Source organism: Lampetra planeri, chromosome 15, assembly GCF_965212315.1.
Source record: "Lampetra planeri chromosome 15, kcLamPlan1.2.h2, whole genome shotgun sequence".
Taxonomy (NCBI): domain Eukaryota; kingdom Metazoa; phylum Chordata; class Hyperoartia; order Petromyzontiformes; family Petromyzontidae; genus Lampetra; species Lampetra planeri.
The window spans coordinates 14,278,967-14,298,928 of record NC_136121.1 but is presented as its reverse complement, the minus strand read 5'-3'; the positions used below and the strand labels follow the sequence as shown (position 1 = coordinate 14,298,928).

Sequence of the window (19,962 nt, the reverse complement as noted above, 5' to 3'; positions counted from 1 at the left end):
AGCCTCTGCCCAGGGCGTCTCTAAAAAGGGAGATCTGATGAGAATGACGTCTATTCTGATGATGACGATGTTCATACTGCTGATGATGACCGTGATTATTGACGTTGAAAATGATGGTGCTGTTGATGATGACGATGATGACACTGATAAGATAAAGACGATTACGTTCACGATGATGGCGCTTTCGCTGATCGTGATATTGGTAATGACGCTGCGATTGATGAAATTATTGTTGATTATGAAATTGTTGATGAAGTTGTTGATGGTGAAGCTGTTGATGATGACCGTGAGAAGAGGGGGATGATGATCGTGGAGACCGTGGGGGGTGAACCGAGGTGGGGGGGGCGGGGCGGGGGGGCTGTTATGGGTGTGAGGGATGAGGGGAGGGGCCGATCGCGCTCGCAGTTCAACGATGACAGCGCCAATCACGATCACAACAAACGAACCACGTGACCATCACGCACTCCCAACCCGTCCCAAAGGGCTGTCAACATCACAGCCGATAACATCACCGCAGCACGACCCACATCACCCCACGTCACCTCGCCCCCACCGCCCATCCTTTGCCCCACACCCCCCTCCCTCTCTCCAAGCCCGCGCCTCTGCTCGCCTCGGGCCCCGTCGCGGTGTCCAACCGAGACCCTGGGCGCTCCTGAGCGCGGGCGCGTTGTGCAAAGCCTCTGCGGGTGGCGCAATGTGTCCTCTATTGACAATACAGCAGCAGCAGCGGTGGCGTTACCACACCGCGGCCCATCACCCCCCCCCACTCTCCCTCCATCTCTCCAAGGGGGAGACGTGACCCCGCGCACGGGGTCCGCCTCGAGCCAACGGGGGTCCCTTCACCCTTCAGCACAAGGTACCACCCCCCCTACACTCCTCCTCCTACCCCCTTCAGCGCACGGGATCTCTCGTACCGAGGGGCCCTCCTCCATTCGACACGTGTCACCCAGCCCACGGGGGCCCAAACTCCAAGGGGTCTCCCACCCACAGGGTCTCGAGTCTATGGGTCTCCGTGCGAGTCTATGGGTCTCTATGTAAGTCTATGGGTCTCTATGTAAGCCTATGGGTCTCTATGCAAGTCTATGGATCTCTATGTGAGTCGATGTGCGTTTCAGCATGACTGTGGTGGAACACAATCCATCACTGATGTCACCGATCGTTGCCCAACACCGCGCACTTTCGCGGGAGGCACAAACGGACTCCATCGGATGGTTTCTCCAAATCTCTAAACTCGCAGCTGTATCCTAGCTCCGTTGTTTTTCAACCGTGAAGTCATCCACCAGGATATATGGACTTCTCCTACCGAGGGGAAGTCCTCAGGGAAGATGGAGGGACACTGACAGGGCAGACCCTAGGGGTCGCGTGTCTACTGTGTGACAGCAGCAGCAGCAGCAGGAGCAGCAGCAGCAGCAGCAGCAGGAGCTGCGGAGATCTGCTGGAGGAGGCTCGGGTCACACACCCATCCGGGACTCGGAGTCCGTGCTCGCGAGGCAGTGGGGATCGCTTTGTACCAAAATCCGGTTCCGGTGTCACTGCGTTGAACTGAGCCGTCCGTACACCGCACCGTCTCGCATCCTTCAGGGTTGGGTCTGCAGGGGACAGTGTGGCGGCTCTACCTGCGGAGGCCGTGAAGCCCTGGCGAGCTGCGGTGGCATCACTGGCCGCGATCTCGCGTAGCTGTGGCTGCGACCGGACACTCCTCGCTCCCAACAGCCCCGTGTCTATCTTTAGGGGGTGACCCCTTCCCCTCCGCCCTAAATTTAGACGAAGAGAAGCGATGCCTCCAGACGCCAAACGTGAACCTCGCTCGGGGTGGAAGCCGCTGCTTTAAGGCGCCCTCAGATTTGGCATCGTCACGCAGCACGTTCGCGACGTGGGGCCGTGAGAGGCGTGACGGCGGCGTGCAGAGGCCTTCATCCAGCAGTGGATTGACCGTGGCTGACGGCGATGACGGTGACCCGCGGCTTCGTCTAGCCCAGAGCGGTACCCATCGTGTCGACTCGGATGGCTTGGGGGGGCAGGCAGGATATATCGTCGCAAGAAGAATGGAAAACCACAACCGAAGACGAACGGTGATGAGCGTGGAAACCTCGGGGAGGATAGAGACTGGGGTGGCCACCTGTCTGGGAATCGGCCTCGGTTTTCGGGTGGCAGGAATTTATTTGTCCCAAGGTGCGGTGCTAATTGTGCGGAACTTTAATGGACCAAGTGCCGACTGAGAACTAAATGCGGGTTTGGTCTACAGTGGAAATGGAGGTGGACCCCAGTGGAGGCCGAGGAGCAGGGCCTAGAAAGCAGTGGACAGCAGTGAGGGTCAGCAGTGAGTGGAGGGGTAGGAAGGCAGCAGACCCAGAGAGCCGCTGAGCTTGTGGGTGGGTGTTCCCTATGGCTCCCAGGTCTCCCTGACAATTGACAGATGGCAGACCTCACTGGCCTCTCACCTGGGTCAAACACCGGCATCAGGCACAAAAGTAGCATCGCCATCAAGTTCGCCAAATCAGCGGACCACGTGGGAGGTTGCCTGCAATCTGGAGTCGCTTGCCTGTGATCCAAACCTACCCGGAGGCCCACCCTGCATTAGACCACGCGTTCAGGGGCCCACCTGTGCAGTGGAGGCCACATTAAGGGGCCCCACCACATGTCCACGAGCCACACTGCGTAGACGCTACTCACCCAAGCAGCCCTCCCTGCATGGAGGCCACATGTCCAGGGCCTGTCAAATGGCCCAGGAGCCCACCCTGTGTCCTGGAGGCCCCACCACGTGCTCAGGGTCCACCGAGCCCGGGGGCCCACGATGTGTGGTGGAAGCCACGTGGCTGGGGCCCACCCTGTACGAAGGCCACCCGCCCCAGAAGCAAACTCAATACGAGGACGCGTACCCCGGACCCACTGCGTACAAAGGGCCCCACCCTGTTCAGTAAGCACGTGTCCGAGGGCCCACACTGTATGCTCGAGGCTCACTCAATGCAAAGGCCACTTGCCTAAGGCCCGCCACTTGCATGGAGATCTCTTGTCCGAGCACCCACCCTGTGCTTAGGCCACGTGTCCCAGGGGCGCCACCACCACGTGTCGCATGGGCCCACTCAGTGTGGCGGCCACGTGCACAGGACCCACCACACGTCCAAGGGCCCACCCTGCACACTGGAGGCCACGTGTCCCAGGGGCCCACCCGGTGTCGTCCCAGGGCCTGGCTCAGACCCTCCACAGCAGCAGGTGGTTGGTGCTGTCGTCCCTCCCCGCGGCATCGTCTCCGCCGGGGCTCGGTGACCCCGTGAACTCCTCGTAGCCGTCCCCGCCGCTGATGACCAGCAGTGCCCCGGGGCCCCCCGCATGGCCCCCCGCGGGCCCCGCGCCCCCCAGGACCCCCGGCAAGCCGCTCGCGCGCAACCGCTTCCCCGAGTCGCGACGCGGCGCCTTTGGGGTTTGGTCGGGGGCCCCCATGGCGCCTCCTGCACAGGGGGGAGGGGGGAGCAGAGGAGGGGAGGGGAAAGGGAGGGAGGAGCATTACAGCCACTGATGTTAGCCGTGAGTGGGAATCGAACCCGGCTCGTTTGTCGCGCAGTGGGCCAACCACTTAGACGTATATGCATCTTCTTCTATCGCACGGCTGATGTAGATGAAAAGTAACAACTACAATTTCGGATTCAGGTGGTCAAGCCAGACAACCGCCATAGGAACAGCGGAGTGCAGTATGCATATTCAGAAACACGAATGCGTTATGGACAGCAGCAGGGTGCACAACAAGAACAGAATAATTATTAGAGAAGGGCAGGGTGAGATTTCTTGGACCTGCGATGAGAAAACAAGAGGCCGAGTATGAAAGTGGTTCTGAGTGGGTACCACTAGTAACCGGGGAAAACAGCGAATTGAGTTCCACGAGCAATGAGAACGATTGGATGCCACTGGGAGGAGAATCCGATGCAGAGTCGTTGAGTACATCTCATGGACAGAGCTCAGTGGAAAGACGGCCACGATCGCCCACGTCTTTGAGAGAGGACGTGGCTCACAGACAGAGACATTGACATGCGTTTGTGGAAACATAGACAATTACACAATTTCGCATATATATTCACCACCACCAGCATCCTGTAAACAGACAGAGCCATAAGCTCTCTCCATTGTTAGAAGGCCCTTCCTTTACAAGTATGCATCTCTTGGTGACAGACTTGGGTCTCCTCCAGTTTCCACTGTGACGTCATCAGACATCAGCTCCGCACCACAAACATCAACCCAGTTTCAATATCTGATTTACTCATCATCGTGGGCATCACCACCATCATCATCCATCATCACCACCACCACCATCACCACCATCACCACCATCATCATCCATCATCACCACCACCATCACCACCACCATCACCACCATCACCACCATCATCATCCATCATCACCACCACCATCACCACCATCATCACCACCACCACCATCACCACCATCACCATCACCACCATCATCATCATCCATCATCACCACCACCATCATCACCACCATCACCACCATCATCATCACCACCACCATCACCACCATCATCATCCATCATCACCACCACCATCACCACCATCATCATCCATCATCAAATGATTGCTGGAGGGGGAAGGATTCAGCGTCCACGTCATGGCCCCTCCCCCCTCCAAGTCCAATAATCTACTGCTGGATGAAGGCCACCCTATGACGATAACCATGATCATCACCATCATGCTCATCATCAGCCGTGATCAACAAACATCATCAGCAGCAGCAGCCATGATCCGTCCACTGCTGGATGAAGCCCCCCCCCCCCCCTCGAACGCTGCCTTCCTCTTACCCGGGCTGACTCCTGGCCGCGCGCTGTCACGGCGGTGATTGTGACGACATTTCCTTCCCAGCAGGCCGAGACAGAAATACGCAAATTTCCCCAAATTGACGGCAGCAACCGCCGTGGGCGCTATTAATGTGATTCGGCCGAAACCCGTAACGCAGCAAACAAAGACCTGCCTCCGAGTGAGTCACGCGTTCGCCAAATTACCCTCGGGCGCGCGGCGGCAGTGAACGACTGAGATTAATCGGAGCTCGCTCACAATGAAGGTGACCCCCCCCCCCACTTCCTCACCCCCCCCCCCCCCAGCTACCGACACGTCACGAGCTGCCGCCTTCGTGTGAGGTTGCCCAACCAAGAAGCCTCCTCCTCTGTGATACAATTTTACAAATTCACCAGCAGTAAAGACACGAATGAGAGTGATGTTATTACTTCAGACAATAACCAGGAGCTATTAGAGAAGAAGGCGAGTTAGATTTCTTGGACCCGTGATGAGAAAACACCGATTGGTCGCCACTAGCAGGGGGACCCGATGCGGAGTCGTTGAGTCCACGTCAATACGGACAGAGCTCAGTGGAAGGGAGGCCGTGGTGGCCGCCGTCTACGAGAGAGGAGGTGGCACAGAGGGAGAGGGAGGGGAGTCTTGCGCAAGTGGTGCTCCTCTCCTGTTTACAGGCCGACAGAGCCAGGAGTGGAAATTCCACATTCCACGTCTCGATGGGAGGGGGTGGGGAAGGGGGCGAGTCCACCTAGAGCACAACCCCCCTGTGGACTTCCTCCACAGCACAGAACCTATTTTGTCGTTCCCGAATGGAAGGGATGATGGGATGGGTCAACCTCCCATGATGGACGTTACACGTGGTGGACACTGCCCATGGTGGACACTGGTATCATGTCACCTCCGGTGGTACCAACACCGCCGGTTCGCGATCTCAGATCTCAGAACTCGCAGGGCCTACAATGACCCCAGCTCCAAGGACTCCACCCACCTCTCCCCAGCGTCGAGTCAGCACTTCTCATTAATACTTGAGGGGGCCGCAGTGGGAGCTGGAACCCGAGATCCAGATTCGGGGGGGGCGTGGGGGGCAGCTCGTGTGTCTCTTTCCGAGACGCAGAGATTCCTGCAGAGTGCGTGGGCGAGGGGGTGAGCGGTGGCGCAGTGGTTAGCGCGCTGCGCTACAAGCTCGGCGACCCAAGTTCAATTCCGGCTCGCGGCCAAAAGCAGGGAGCGGATATTTGAACCAGTCCCGGGCCTCCCGCTAGGTCGAGTAACTGGTGCGCTGCGTAAACATCACCACTAGGGAGACAAAGGCGGCTGGGCGTGTTGCTGGCCACCCTCTCATTGGTGTGCTGTGCCGCTCTTCATAGAAGCTCGCGAATAGCACTCGCCTGATCATAGCCTGTTAAGGCTATAAGGGGGAGAGGTCTCTTCGTGTGGATGTGTGAGTGGGTGCGTGAGTGGGTGCGTGAGTGTGTGTGTGAGTGTGTGTGAGTGGTGCGTGAGTGGGTGCGTAAGTGTGTGTGAGTGTGTGTGTGTGCGTGAGTGTGTGAGTGTGCGTGAGTGTGTGAGTGTGTGCGTGAGTGTGCGTGAGTGGTGCGTGAGTGGGTGCGTGAGTGGGTGCGTGAGTGTGCGTGAGTGGGTGCGTGAGTGGGTGCGTGAGTGTGCGTGAGTGGGTGCGTGAGTGTGTGTGTGAGTGTGTGTGAGTGGTGCGTGAGTGGGTGCGTAAGTGTGTGTGAGTGTGTGTGTGTGCGTGAGTGTGTGAGTGTGCGTGAGTGTGTGAGTGTGTGCGTGAGTGTGCGTGAGTGGTGCGTGAGTGGGTGTGAGTGGGTGCGTGAGTGTGCGTGAGTGGGTGCGTGAGTGGGTGCGTGAGTGTGCGCGTGAGTGGGTGCGTGAGTGTGTGTGTGAGTGTGTGAGTGAGTGTGTGCGTGAGTGGGTGCGTGAGTGTGTGTGAGGGTGCGTGAGTGGGTGCGTGAGTGGGGGCGTGAGTGGGTGCGTGAGTGTGTGTGTGAGTGTGTGTGAGTGTGTGATTTAGTATGGGGCCACACCACCCCGTCGAGTGGCATTTCGGTCTTCTTTGGTGCTCGTTAACAGCACTTGAGTGGAGGCTACACAAAGCTTAAACTCACTCCTTAAGGAGTTATCCAAACATCCCAATGCAGGACCCTCTTGAATACTCGCATTGAGACTCAGTTGAGGCTTTCTTGTACCCATTATCCTTAGGATTAACCGCGCCGGTTCAATTACGAGCTGCTCCTCACTCATCGTGGGTCAGTGGCTCAGTGCCCACATGAACACAAAACACATGGACAAGTAATCCGATGACTTTCGGGAAGATGGGAAGTAAAGGCGCAGCCCTGAAATGTCTCGTTTGCTGGCAGAAGGACCTCGAGCGAACTCTATATAGAGTTGGCCTTTGGTCGACTCTTGCACGTCGGTGCGATGTGCTGGGAGAGCTGGGCGTACCCGCACTTTATCCCACCGCACGCCACCTGCCGCTCGACCGACTGGGGTGCAGCCCGTTCACACCGCTGGGTGGACAGGGGGCGTTTGAGAAACCTGGCCCACTTTGTTCCGCCTGCCACGCCGGGAGATGGAACAGGACCGAGCGACCTCGGCTTGGTGAGTCCAGCGCGCCGCTGACCATCGTGGAGGGGGCTGCCCTGCGACGCAGGTCGCAGTGAATCCGGCTGGACCATCACCTGCACGCGTTTTGCATCACGTGTCTCTGTGTTTCTATCTCTGCGATCGTTTCCCCTATGTGCACAGAGGGGGGTGGGTGATCATCGGCGTGAGCCGGATGCGACGGAGATGACCTGAGACTTGTCTCCAGTCCACAAAAACCCCACGGGGCGACTCGGTGAGCGAGCGAGCGGGCCGAGTTTTGTTTGCGCCGCGCTCAGCCTCCCCCTCCCCGGCACACGCGGGCGCAACGCGGCGCTTGCGAGCGCCACTTGAGGAGGCGGCGGCGGTGGCGGCGGCAGCGGCGTTCCGCCCGAGCGCATTTGTCTCTGGGCGTCATGGGGAAACTTGCCCCAGGTGATCTCTACCCCCCTCCTCTCCTCCACCGCCTGCAACGCCTCACACGGCGGCGGCGGCGGCGTTCCGCATCGTCTCACGCCACCCTCCATTAGCCTTATTACTCACAAAGCCGCCAACGCCTCGACATCATTCAATGTTGCCTGGTCTCGCCAACCGCTAAGTAAGTCCACCTTATTACACGAACATAACCTGCCAATCACAGCCAATCATCAGCGGCAATCAACCGCGATTATTAAACTGGATCTTGTGCACAATTGTACCGGCATGGCAAGGACTCAAGGACACGGATGAGGAAGCCCGTCCACGCCAGGAGAGGTGAGTTGCTGTGCACGCCTGATGATGAAGATGATGATGATGGTGTGCCTGATCTCCAGCCAGACGTCCAGACGTCGTATGAGTTTCTGTATGAGTCTATGGGTCTATATGTGAGTCTATGGGTCTCAGTGTGAGTCTCTGGGTCTCTGTGTGAGTCTCTGGGTCTCTGTGTGAGTCTATGGGTCTCTATGCGAGTACGCAGGAAGCCACCAACAGCACAACCCAGACTCTCACTGAATCCGCCTGCACGCATCATCACCCGAGACTGGAAAAACCCGAACCGCACTCTGCACGGCTCCACCCTGCGATTTCGGGCTAAGTGGACCTAGTGCGAGGCCGCTGGGCTGACGTACCTTGCTGGGCCCAGACGCAGCCCTCGGGCAGCCGCACGCTGGTGATGAACCTCACGTGGCCCGTGTGGCCGTGCAGGCAACCCACGGGGGCCGCGGCAGGCCAGCGCTGCGGCGGCGACGGGGCCCCCGGCCCAGGGCTCCCCGCAGGGTCGTGCTGCCCCCACTCGGGGTCCGGCTGCTGGACGTCGGCCCCCCATTCGGCGCTCTGGGGGGGCCCCCCCGCGCCGGCGCCGCCGGGGGTGGCGGCGGGGCGGGGGGCTGCGGTCGTGCCGCCGGGGGGCGGGGCGGGCGAGGCGGTGGTGCGGCAGGGTGACGAGGACCCCCGCGCTGGTGCCCACCCACAGCAGCTCGGCGCCCGGGGTGAGCGAGGTGACGCGCAGGCACGCCGACTTGTGCTGCCGGATGATGGCGTCGCAGCCTGCGGGCGGGCGGGCGGGCGGGACGGCGTCGTCGTCATCTTTGTCAGAACCGTCGTCGTCGTCATCGTCGTCGGTCATGTACGCGTGTTGAGTTCCCCCGTGTAGCCTTCACACACTGCTCAGGCAAGTGCTGCTAGCGAGCACATACGAAGACTGGGAAGTCAATCGTACGAGGGGGCGGTGTGGCGAGCACCACGCCCGACCGCCTTTGTCTCCCTCGTGCTGAAGTTGGATACACACCGCACCAGGTACCCATTTAAGGCTGAGTCGACCTGTATGTATGTTACACTCTTTTCACACCGCACGTAGCCAACCGTGCTAATCAAAGGTAAGAGTCATAATCGTCCCGTACTAACCGATAAACTGACGCGTCGTCAATTTCCTAACGCGTCCCCCTTCCCCCCACCGTCTCTTCGTGGGGGTCCCCAAGGGCTCCCCTCCGAAGGGCCCCCACCCACCCCCGCACTCACCGGCCAGCATCCTGGAGACGGCCGCGGTGACGTCCACCTCGGCGAGGCACTCGTAGGTGGCGGGGTGGTAGAGTCGCACCTGGGTGCTGGCGGTGAGAGCCACCCACACCCCGGAGCCCTCACTGGCCATGCACGCCACGCCGCGGCCCCCCTCCCCGTCCACCACGAAGCTCGCCTGGGGGGGGGGAGAGAGATCGCAGCAGGGGGCACGGGGGGGGGGGGGGTCGCACCGGGGAAGCGGACGCAGGGGTCGTGTTGGTGGCACGGGGGCCATGCCAGAACGTGGGGAGGGAAGTCGTCGATCCACTGGCTGTTTGACTCAATCATCCATTTTAATAATTGGCTGATTGATTGACCGGATGATCGATTGACCGGCTGATTGGCGGAGAGACCGTTCTGTCCATTGCGTCACTGCGTGACCTCGGTGCCTCTACGAGCGGTCAGTCGGTGCAGCTTAACGACCTATCTATCCATTAACTGTTGTATGAACTGACCGACTGATTGACTGATTGACCGATTGATTCACTTCCTTATTGGTACATTAACTGAGCGGTCGGCCGGCTGACCGACCGTACGCTCAATCACTGGAGTTAGAGGAATGTCCGGCGGGGGGGGGTACCTCGACGAGGAGGGAGTCGGGGTGCAGCACCACGATGCTGCTCTGGCAGCCGCACCACAGGCGGCCGCTCACGGCCAGCATGCGGCACACGGGGGCAGCCGCCGTGGACAGGGGCAGCACGCGCGCCTCCCCCACGGCCCAGAAGCAGCCTGGGGGGCACAGGAGGGGGGGGCACAAGGGGGGCACAGGAGGGGACGGGGGGGGGGGGGGCGAGGTGTCAGCAACAGATACAATAGTTGCAATCACCAAAGCGCTTCGTAAACAACAATAACAACTCTGATATCGGCAATGACAACAACAATGCCAACGTTAATCACAGAAACATCCACCAACAACCGCAGCCACAACAACAAAATCAGAGCGACCACAGAAACGACCACGACAGAAACTCGAGGCAACAACCAAAATAACATCGCGATCACTACAGCACCAACCACCGTCTCCGCGCTGGGTCGCGAGAGACGCCGCTGGACTTTCTCGTTCAGGGGATCGCTCGAATGCAAATTCGTCTCCTCGGGTATGCAAATTTGAGATGGCAGTGACGTGATGTTCATAGTACGATAAACTTTACGCGGTTAAGCAATGGAATTAAGAATGAGTCACGATTATTGTTTGCCTGTCCTTTTTGTCAATCCGCTACTGGATTAATGCCTCCCCACGCCGTGTCGATCGTGGGTGTTGTTTGACCATACTTCACCACGCTGGTCAGTTGATACTTGGTGGTGGTGAGGGGTGGTAGGCAGGGCCGCTTTCAGATGTTCACTCTGAGCCACTCATTTTAGCCGTGGCCGGGAATCGAACGCAGCTCCAGCGGGCTTCGTAGTGCAGTGCGTTCCACGGTACGCCCGCAGCTCACGCTGAGACCCGGGGGGGTCTCGCTTAGCGGCCCTACCCGGGAGGATGCGCCTCGACAGGCAGGGCTGGCAGGCCGAGAGGGGGGTCTATCAGCGCTGGTTTCAATGTGGGTTGAATCTCAACGTGCCCACATTTCACTTGGGCGAGTCGCTATTGGCAACACGACCTGATGCAGCACGCATCGTTCAATATGTCGGATCATCTTTACAATAATTACCCTGCACCCCCCCCCGTTACAGACGAGCACAGCCAATACGTGAAGATTAAAACTTGAGTTGGAAAGGTTTGACGAGCAGCAGCAGAGGGGATCCACCACCTTACCCTCGTCGCGGTGGTAAACCACAAGGTCCCCGTTGGCCAGAGACACAAACACCTTGTTCTCCAGGAACCTACACAGACGTCAACACAACCACACACACACACGTGCACACGCGCATACACACACGCGCGCGGCTTAGTCCATGAAGACAAACAGACCCGGTGTAGTCCTGAACAGATTGTCGGGGGCAAGTGCTGTTAGCGAGTAGCACCTATGAAGGCCGGCACGGCACACGAGGGGGTGGGTGGCCAACACCACGCCCTGCCACCTTTGTCTCCCCAGTACTGATGCTTTACACAATGCAGTAGGTACTCATTTAAGTCTTGAGGCCAGTTCAAATATCCGTGCCACCGGTGTTGGTCGTGAACGGGAATCGAACTCGAGTCGCAGGGTTCGTTGCGCAGTGTGCTGACCGTTGTGCCACCGCTCCCCCCTCCGACTCACACGATGCAGGTGACCGCGGCCGAGTGTTGCAGCTTGAGGCTCTTCTTGCGGTGGCGGATCGTGTCGGACGACTGGTAGATGTGGATGCTGCGGGCAGGGCGCACAGAGGATGGAGTCACTAATTGATTGCTCTCAGCAGCTCGCAGCCCGGTATCACGAGTGGGGCGTGGACTGAATGAGTACTTCCATGACCAAAAGTGCCCCTCTCCGCTGCGGGAGATGCAGCTTTGCGGCTATGGCCTCCACCTTTGACCTCTTAACATTGACCTTTGACCTCTTAACATTGACCTCTTAAAATGTACCTATTAACAATGACATCTTTACTCTTTGGTTCTTTCGGTAAATGACATCTTAACAACGACCTATTCACATTGACCTCTTAATATTGACCCAGCGAACGAAGGTCACGGAAGTAAACCCCACGCTCGACTCAAATCGCTAACACGCGATCTGGTGGTGGTGGTGGTGATGCTGCTGCGACTGCGTTAGCAGTGGTGGTGCACAGCAACCAACAACAACAATCGAACTCGTTCGTCAATAGCGCTTCTCCACACCACGTAGGCCATCGGGGCAGGATATTCACGGACCCGGGTGGCAGTGCCCCCCATGACCTGGCCACTCTTGACAAATCTGTTCCCAACTTAAAACATTTAAGTAAAACAGGTAAAACAGGTATAATCCTTAGTCATGCTTTACTTGACTTAGGTCAAAAGTCACCGGTCGCACATATGGCATCATCAGCACTGTATGCGTACTCTGGTGGCCTCGTCGCTTTCATCTTGCAGTATCACTCGCGTCTCATAACGATCCACTTAAACGAAACTTTAAAGTATTTTTATGGCGAACAAAGCCACGATCTATTGTATCGGGGCTCCCAGGACCCAGCCCAGGAGGTGATTGACAAGATAAGCGCTGTGTGTTTTGGGGCCTTGTAAATTGCCCTATAAAGAGCTGCTACTGGGAGCCATCGGTTCAGAATATTCCTTCGTCGATGAACGTGATGATTCTTAACAAAAGTTATTGCCAGTTAGTTTGTTCGTGTATTTGATGATGGCAATATGAATCGTGAAGCAGTTGTCTTTGTCTGTGCGGGAAAGCTCCACCGAGTCTCAGGACATCCCGGGCTTCCCTGCCAATTCCTCGGTGTTTTTTGCGCCCCTTGCCCTGCTGCCACCTGCTGGCCACTGCGAAGCCCAAGTCACACACTGGATGATCTCGACGTGATCCACCAACCCAATCTCAACAAGCTCCAGATTACAGGGATGCTGCCACCGCCGCCACCACCAGCTGATGATATTGACAATAATATGGATGGTCGCGATGGTTGATCGTCACAATAATGATGATCATAATGACGTGGATAGCGGTCCTTTGATAATGATATGAAGGTAATATTAATAGTTGTGATTGTGATGATAATTATGACAATGATGATGGTGAAGAAATTATGGTATACTGGAAATTGCACTGATAATGGGTATAATGGTGATGTCAATAATGATTAAAACAAATACCATGCTGAATGTATTATTGTAATGATGATGACAAAGATAATTCTGGTGGCAATAATTAAGATAACAACGATGAAGATGATGACGACAATGCTGATGACACCGATGATGGGCGAACTCCGCGCCACGCACCAGCCGTCCTCCGTGCCCAGCCACACAGAGCCCTGGAACGGTTCGGGCTTCGGGCACGATGCCTCGTCAGGGCCGGGCCGCGTGAAGCCCCCCAGCGGGGGGCTCCTGGCGCTGCCCGGCGGGTCGACCGTGAAGGGGTTGGGGGGCGGCGTGGGGGGGAAGGGGTTTCCTGCCCCCCCCTCCTCCTCCTCCTCTTCCTCCTCCTCGTCGTCGTCCGAGCTGCTGCTCTCCTCGGGGGTCACGTGCCCCCCCCCACTCAGCTCCTCTACTGCACGTGTGGCATGTGTGGCGGGAGACATATACGGACATACACATAGATATAAGGACAAAGATCCCCCATATAACCTCAACAGATTGCTGGCCGAGACGGCACACGACGGAGTGGTGTGGCCAGCACCTCTCCTTGTTGCTGAGGTCTACACACCACAGCAGGGACTCATTTGATACCGAGTCACCCTAGGGGAGGCCCAGGACTGACTCGCACGCACGCACAGGCACACAGCCGCACCCCTCAGTGCCGCGAGCGACGGCTCGATGTGCGGACCCCAGGACCCGGCTTCGTCCTCCTCCAGCTCCTCCAGCTCCTCTTCTTCATCCTCGTCTTCCTCCTCCTCCTCCTCCTCTTCTCCCGAGTCCTCGCTCTCGAAGGGGTTGCAGGCGACGCCGCCGCTGGCGCCGCCGCAGCCGGCGTGTCGTCGGTGGCGCGCCCTGCCGGCGCCCGGCGCGCTCGTGTGGCGCTCGCGCCGCACCGCAATGGGCAACGGCTCGGCCGGTGCCGCGTCGCCGATGCAGATGTGGAGAGCGGAGCTGCTCTCCTCGTCGCGGCGCTCGTCGCCGTGCTCGTCGCGGTGCCGGTGGCGGTGAGAGACGAGGTCCTCCTCGGAGGCGATTGTCGGCAGACGGCGCAGCGGGGAGTCGGGGAGTGGCGCTCCCTCCCGTGACCCCCCACTATCAACGCTGCTTGGGGGGGGGCGGGGGGCGAGGTAGAGAGAGAGGAGCAAGGAGGAAGCACAAGGGAGTGAGCGTACATCGTCATGGGTCAAATTAGAAGAATAATTATCGTGCTCCCAGTTGCCATGTAACAAGAGCACCATTCACATCTTCACCACAACTATTATCATCATCATCCTGACTATCAAAACCACCGTCATCAATCTCATCAAATGCAATCATCATCAAATACCCCATCATCACCACTGCCACCATCATCAGTTCTCCATACTTGTGTATGGTGGAGAGGTGCCACGGGCGGGATGGGGGGGGGGGTAAATGGGTGACGAGCGACTGTGGAGGTCTCTGCGTGGGGTGGCAGGGGACGGTAAAGGGGGTTGCGGAGGAAGGGGTGGATGTGGGAAAGGTGAGAGGGGAGGGAAGGAGAGAGGAGGAGGGATGGATGTGGGGGGGGGGGTCCTGGTACACGAGTGGGTGGAGGGTGTTAGGGGGGGGTACCCGGTGGGGGGCTGCTGCAGTGCGGGCACGGGCGCGATGCAGAGGATGCGTGCGGAGCACACGGCGATGCAGGCCTCGACGATGGGCTCCGGGGTGAGGCTCAGCAGGCACACCTGGCCCACGTAGCCGTCGCTGTTGCACACCCACACCTCGCAGCCGCCCAGCGGCACACACACGCTCGGGGAGGCGCACGAGAACTGTGCACGCCGGGCAGCACGCCACACACCACGCACCACGCACCACGCACCACACACCACGCACCACGCACCACACACCACGCACCACACACCACACACCACACACCACACACCACGCACCACGCACCACACACCACACACCACGCACCACACACCACACACCACGCACCACACACCACGCACCACGCACCACACACCACACACCACGCACCACGCACCACACACCACGCACCACACACCACGCACCACGCACCACACACCACGCACCACACACCACGCACCACGCACCACGCACCACACACCACACACCACGCACCACACACCACGCACCACGCACCACGCACCACACACCACGCACCACACACCACACACCACGCACCACGCACCACGCACCACACACCACGCACCACGCACCACGCACCACGCACCACACACCACACACCACGCACCACGCACCACACACCACGCACCACGCACCACACACCACGCACCACACACCACACACCACGCACCACGCACCACACACCACACACCACACCCCACGCACCACACCCCACGCACCACACCCCACGCACCACACCCCACGCACCACGCACCACACACCACGCACCACACCCCACGCACCACACACCACGCACCACACCCCACGCACCACGCACCACACCCACGCACCACACCCCACGCACCACACCCCACGCACCACACACCACACACCACACCCACGCACCACACACCACACACCACACCCCACGCACCACACACCACACACCACACCCACGCACCACACCCCACACACCACACCCACGCACCACACCCCACGCACCACACCCCACGCACCACACACCACACACCACACACCACGCACCACACCCCACGCACCACGCACCACGCACCACGCACCACACACCACGATGCATTACAAACCGCTGAGCATGCGCGTCACGGCACGCACCGGTACACCGCTCCCCCCTAACCACGCCACACCACGCCACACCCCACGGGGCCTGGAGGGGCAACTCCCCACCCCAACTTTAATCCCGTGAGACCTCGCCCCCTCCCTACACTGCTCGTGGGACACCGAATCCCGTTGAAAGGGGACCCCAAGCGACCACTCCTGCAATTGTGCGGTTCCTGTTCCCGTCACGCACAAACCCGCGGAGAATCACTGCACGGGGGTGGGGTCAGAGGGGGGTGGGCGGAGGGGGGGTTGGAGGGGGTGGGATGGGGGGGAGGGGGGCCCGCACCTGCATGCCGCTGCGTGTCTTCATGATGGAGATGGCCTTCAGGAACTCGGGTTCTCTCCGGGGCTGAGTCTCCGCTGGCACGAACACACGCACACACACACACGAACATCATCGTGAATACGATCATCACAGTACCATCACCATAAAACTATTACCACCATCATCAATATACCATCACGATGATATCATGATCATCAAACTACCATCACTGCCATCATGAATATTGTCAACATTCCATCATTTTCTAAATTTTAGCAATATTCCACCACCATCATTAAAATGGCACCAGTAAATATAACCATCAAGATAAATCCATCGCCATCGCTACACCACCATCATCCATCAACACAACACGCTCGTCAATCACACTGCATGAGTGACCTCAAAAGATGAAAATATAGACTAGGCAACGTTTCGGGCAATGGCCCTTCGTCATGGCATATAACTCACACCGTCAACACGGCACCGTCAAATCATTCCGGCAGGAATACAAAATTTGTGGCCGGACAAACAGCAGTGAAGGGATAATGATTCAAGCTCGCGCAGTGACGCGACGGCGAACGCAACGGAGGCCCCACCGATGCGGGAGCAGGCCCCCTCCAGCGTCTGCTGGAACGCGGCACGGCCCTCGGGGCTCCCAAACTCGAACACCAGCGAGCGGCGGGGGGCCGCCCCCCCCGACGCCCCGGCCCCCCCCCGCCCCCCCCCGCCCCTCCCGCTGCCGACTGGGGGGCTCCAGGGGCCAAGAGGAGCAGCTCCAGCCGGGCCGGGGGGGGCGCGGGGGGCCCCGCGGTGGCGGCGGCGTGCCGCTCGGAGAGGTCGCGCTGCACGGACAGCAGCAGGTCCCGCAGGGCGTCGTCCAGGGCCTGCGGGGTGGGGGCACGGGCGGGAGGGGGGCACGGGCGGGGTGGGGGCACGGGCGGGGTGGGGGCACGGGCGGGAGGGGGGCACGGGCGGGGTGGGGGCACGGGCGGGGTGGGGGCACGGGCGGGAGGGGGGCACGGGCGGGGTGGGGGCACGGGCGGGGTGGGGGCACGGGCGGGAGGGGGGCACGGGCGGGGTGGGGGCACGGGCGGGGTGGGGGCACGGGCGGGAGGGAGGCACGGGCGGGGTGGGGGCACGGGCGGGGTGGGGGCACGGGCGGGAGGGGGGCACGGGCGGGGTGGGGGCACGGGCGGGGTGGGGGCACGGGCGGGAGGGGGGCACGGGCGGGGTGGGGGCACGGGCGGGGTGGGGGCACGGGCGGGAGGGGGGCACGGGCGGGGTGGGGGCACGGGCGGGGTGGGGGCACGGGCGGGAGGGGGGCACGGGCGGGAGGGGGGCACGGGCGGGAGGGGGGCACGGGCGGGAGGGGGGCACGGGCGGGGTGGGGGCACGGGCGGGGTGGGGGCACGGGCGGGAGGGGGGCACGGGCGGGGTGGGGGCACGGGCGGGGTGGGGGCACGGGCGGGAGGGGGGCACGGGCGGGGTGGGGGCACGGGCGGGGTGGGGGCACGGGCGGGAGGGGGGCACGGGCGGGGTGGGGGCACGGGCGGGGTGGGGGCACGGGCGGGAGGGGGGCACGGGCGGGAGGGGGGCACGGGCGGGAGGGGGGCACAGGCGGGGTGGGGGCACGGGCGGGGTGGGGGCACGGGCGGGAGGGGGGCACGGGCGGGGTGGGGGCACGGGCGGGGTGGGGGCACGGGCGGGAGGGGGGCACGGGCGGGAGGGGGGCACGGGCGGGAGGGGGGCACGGGCGGGAGGGGGGCACGGGCGGGGTGGGGGCACGGGCGGGGGTGGGGGCACGGGCGGGAGGGGGGCACGGGCGGGGTGGGGGCACGGGCGGGGTGGGGGCACGGGCGGGAGGGGGGCACGGGCGGGGTGGGGGCACGGGCGGGGTGGGGGCACGGGCGGGAGGGGGGCACGGGCGGGAGGGGGGCACGGGCGGGAGGGGGGCACGGGTGGGATGGGGGGGCATTAAGGAAAATATGAGCTCACTGGCAAGGCACGGTGAGCTCACCTGGTGAGGCACGGTGAGCGAGTCGACGAGGCACGGTGAGCTCACCTGGTGAGGCACGGTGAGCTCACCTGGTGAGGCACGGTGAGCTCACCTGGTGAGGCACGGTGAGCGAGTCGACGAGGCACGGTGAGCTCACCTGGTGAGGCACGGTGAGCGAGTCGACGAGGCCGCGGATGTCTGCGAGCCGCGCCGTGTCCTCCTCCAGCCCCGTGACGCTCCTCTGCAGCGCCTCCCTCGCCGCCGGCACCAGCAGCTCGCACGAGCCTGGGGTCATCGCGGGGTTACCACGGGGTCACGGTCAAGGGGTTACGGTCGTGAGTCAGGAGACGGTTTGTGGAGCCGTGGTGGTGCTGTTGATGGTGGTATTGCTGATGGTAGTTATGATAGTAGTGGTGATTGCAATGGTGGTGGTAGTGCTAGTGATGGTAGTGGTGATGGGTACAGCTGTCCTAGTGGTGGTTGATGAGATTATGACTCATGGTGTGGCAAGAGGTGGATGAGACATAGTGGTGGTGGGTGGTGGATTGAACTTGACGGTGGTGGTGATGGTTATGATGGTGGTGACTGTGATGAACAGTGTAGCTGCCCTGGTGGTGGTGGTGGTGTTGTGGTACAGTGCGGCGAGAGGCAGGATGTGGTGGTAGAGTCAGGGGTGGTGGAATGTGGATGAGAAAAAGTGGTGATGGTGGAAGACTTGTCCGTGGTGGTGGTGGTGGTGACCATGGTTGGTGGTGGTGACGGTGGCGGTGATTCCATCTCACCTTTCACCACCTCCAGTTCGTGGAGTGGAGAGCGCCACAGCAGCTTGTACTTACTGCTCAGGTCAATGTAGCTGCCAGCAGTTGTCCTGCACACACACAGGCAAAGATCTCCCATGTAGCCTCCACAGTCTATTGGGGCAAGCGCTGATCGTGAACACCCTATGAAGGTCGACATCGCGCAAAGGGCTGGGTGTGGCCGGATACACGCCCGGCCGCCTTTGTCTCCCCAGCGCCTGAAGTCAACACTGCACCACGTACTCGATTAAGGCGACACGGGAGAGGTCGGAGGAGCAATTCTGTATTGCGCGAGGTGGTGCACTGCTCACTGTGAGCGCTCTCTCCCCGTGCAGGCACTCACAGGCTGAAGGAGCTGCGACGCAGCGAGCCCGACTTGCGCTTGAGTGTCGTGCAGAGCAGGAGGTCGGAGAAGAGAAAGAGGCATCGCTCCTTCTTGCTCCCCACGGCCTTCTGCTCCTCACAGAGACACATAGAACGAGCCCCGTGTGGCCTTCCACACAGTGGCGGCTCCTGCAAAATCTCTCAGGGGGGGCAAATGTCTGGATGATTGATAAGGATAAGGTCCACCCATGCAATGGATAAATTAACAGCTTAAGCATGTAAAGGCAACTTCACTTCTTTAATATTAATGAAAAATAAAGTGACTCTTACAATACATCTTGTTTGTTTCTATACTCACTATTAATGCAATCCACTCAAGTTTCTTTTATTAAAGATTCCACTAGGTGGCGACAAATTATATTGTTGGATGAAACGTGCTTACGTATGATGACGTAAGCACGTTAGTGCGAGCCCTCCCGGAAGCCATAGAGAATGCATTGCAGCGCCCCCCGTTCGAAAAAAAACATCTTTGAATGTAAGTCTATGGGGCCACTCGGGGCGATTCTCAGCCGGAGTGAAATCGCCCAACAAGAGGCGGTACTCCACAGAACGTGACATGACGCTGATTGGACTATATCCAGAGGCACAGTGACGGCTAGCGTGACTCTGTGGTTGAATGACATTGGTGGTGCGTCGCC

General features: G+C 60.2%; 1 protein-coding gene and 1 long non-coding RNA gene across 3 annotated transcripts in view; one reads left to right on the top strand and one right to left on the bottom strand.

The window, feature by feature from the left end:
• The first annotated feature begins 363 nt into the window (after positions 1 to 363).
• LOC144722804 (uncharacterized) lies at positions 364 to 19,598 on the top strand. Its single transcript, XR_013586096.1, has 2 exons — positions 364 to 856; positions 19,276 to 19,598. It is a non-coding gene; the product is annotated as an uncharacterized LOC144722804 (long non-coding RNA).
• The window catches only part of LOC144722802 (uncharacterized), a 53,614-nt gene continuing 48,449 nt past the window's right edge, over positions 14,798 to 19,962 (bottom strand). Inside the window, exons 8-13 of one of the 2 annotated variants that reach the window (XM_078601233.1) lie at positions 19,284 to 19,393; positions 18,926 to 19,011; positions 18,301 to 18,428; positions 16,744 to 17,031; positions 16,166 to 16,239; positions 14,798 to 14,921 (exon numbers count right to left, since the gene is read on the bottom strand). In XM_078601233.1, the coding sequence (XP_078457359.1) occupies positions 16,204 to 16,239; positions 16,744 to 17,031; positions 18,301 to 18,428; positions 18,926 to 19,011; positions 19,284 to 19,393 (648 nt within the window). In that variant the 3' untranslated portion in view covers positions 14,798 to 14,921; positions 16,166 to 16,203. Of the gene's footprint in view, positions 14,922 to 16,165; positions 17,032 to 18,300; positions 18,429 to 18,925; positions 19,012 to 19,283; positions 19,394 to 19,962 lie in introns of those variants that run through there. The other variant, XM_078601231.1, reaches the window with a different exon arrangement.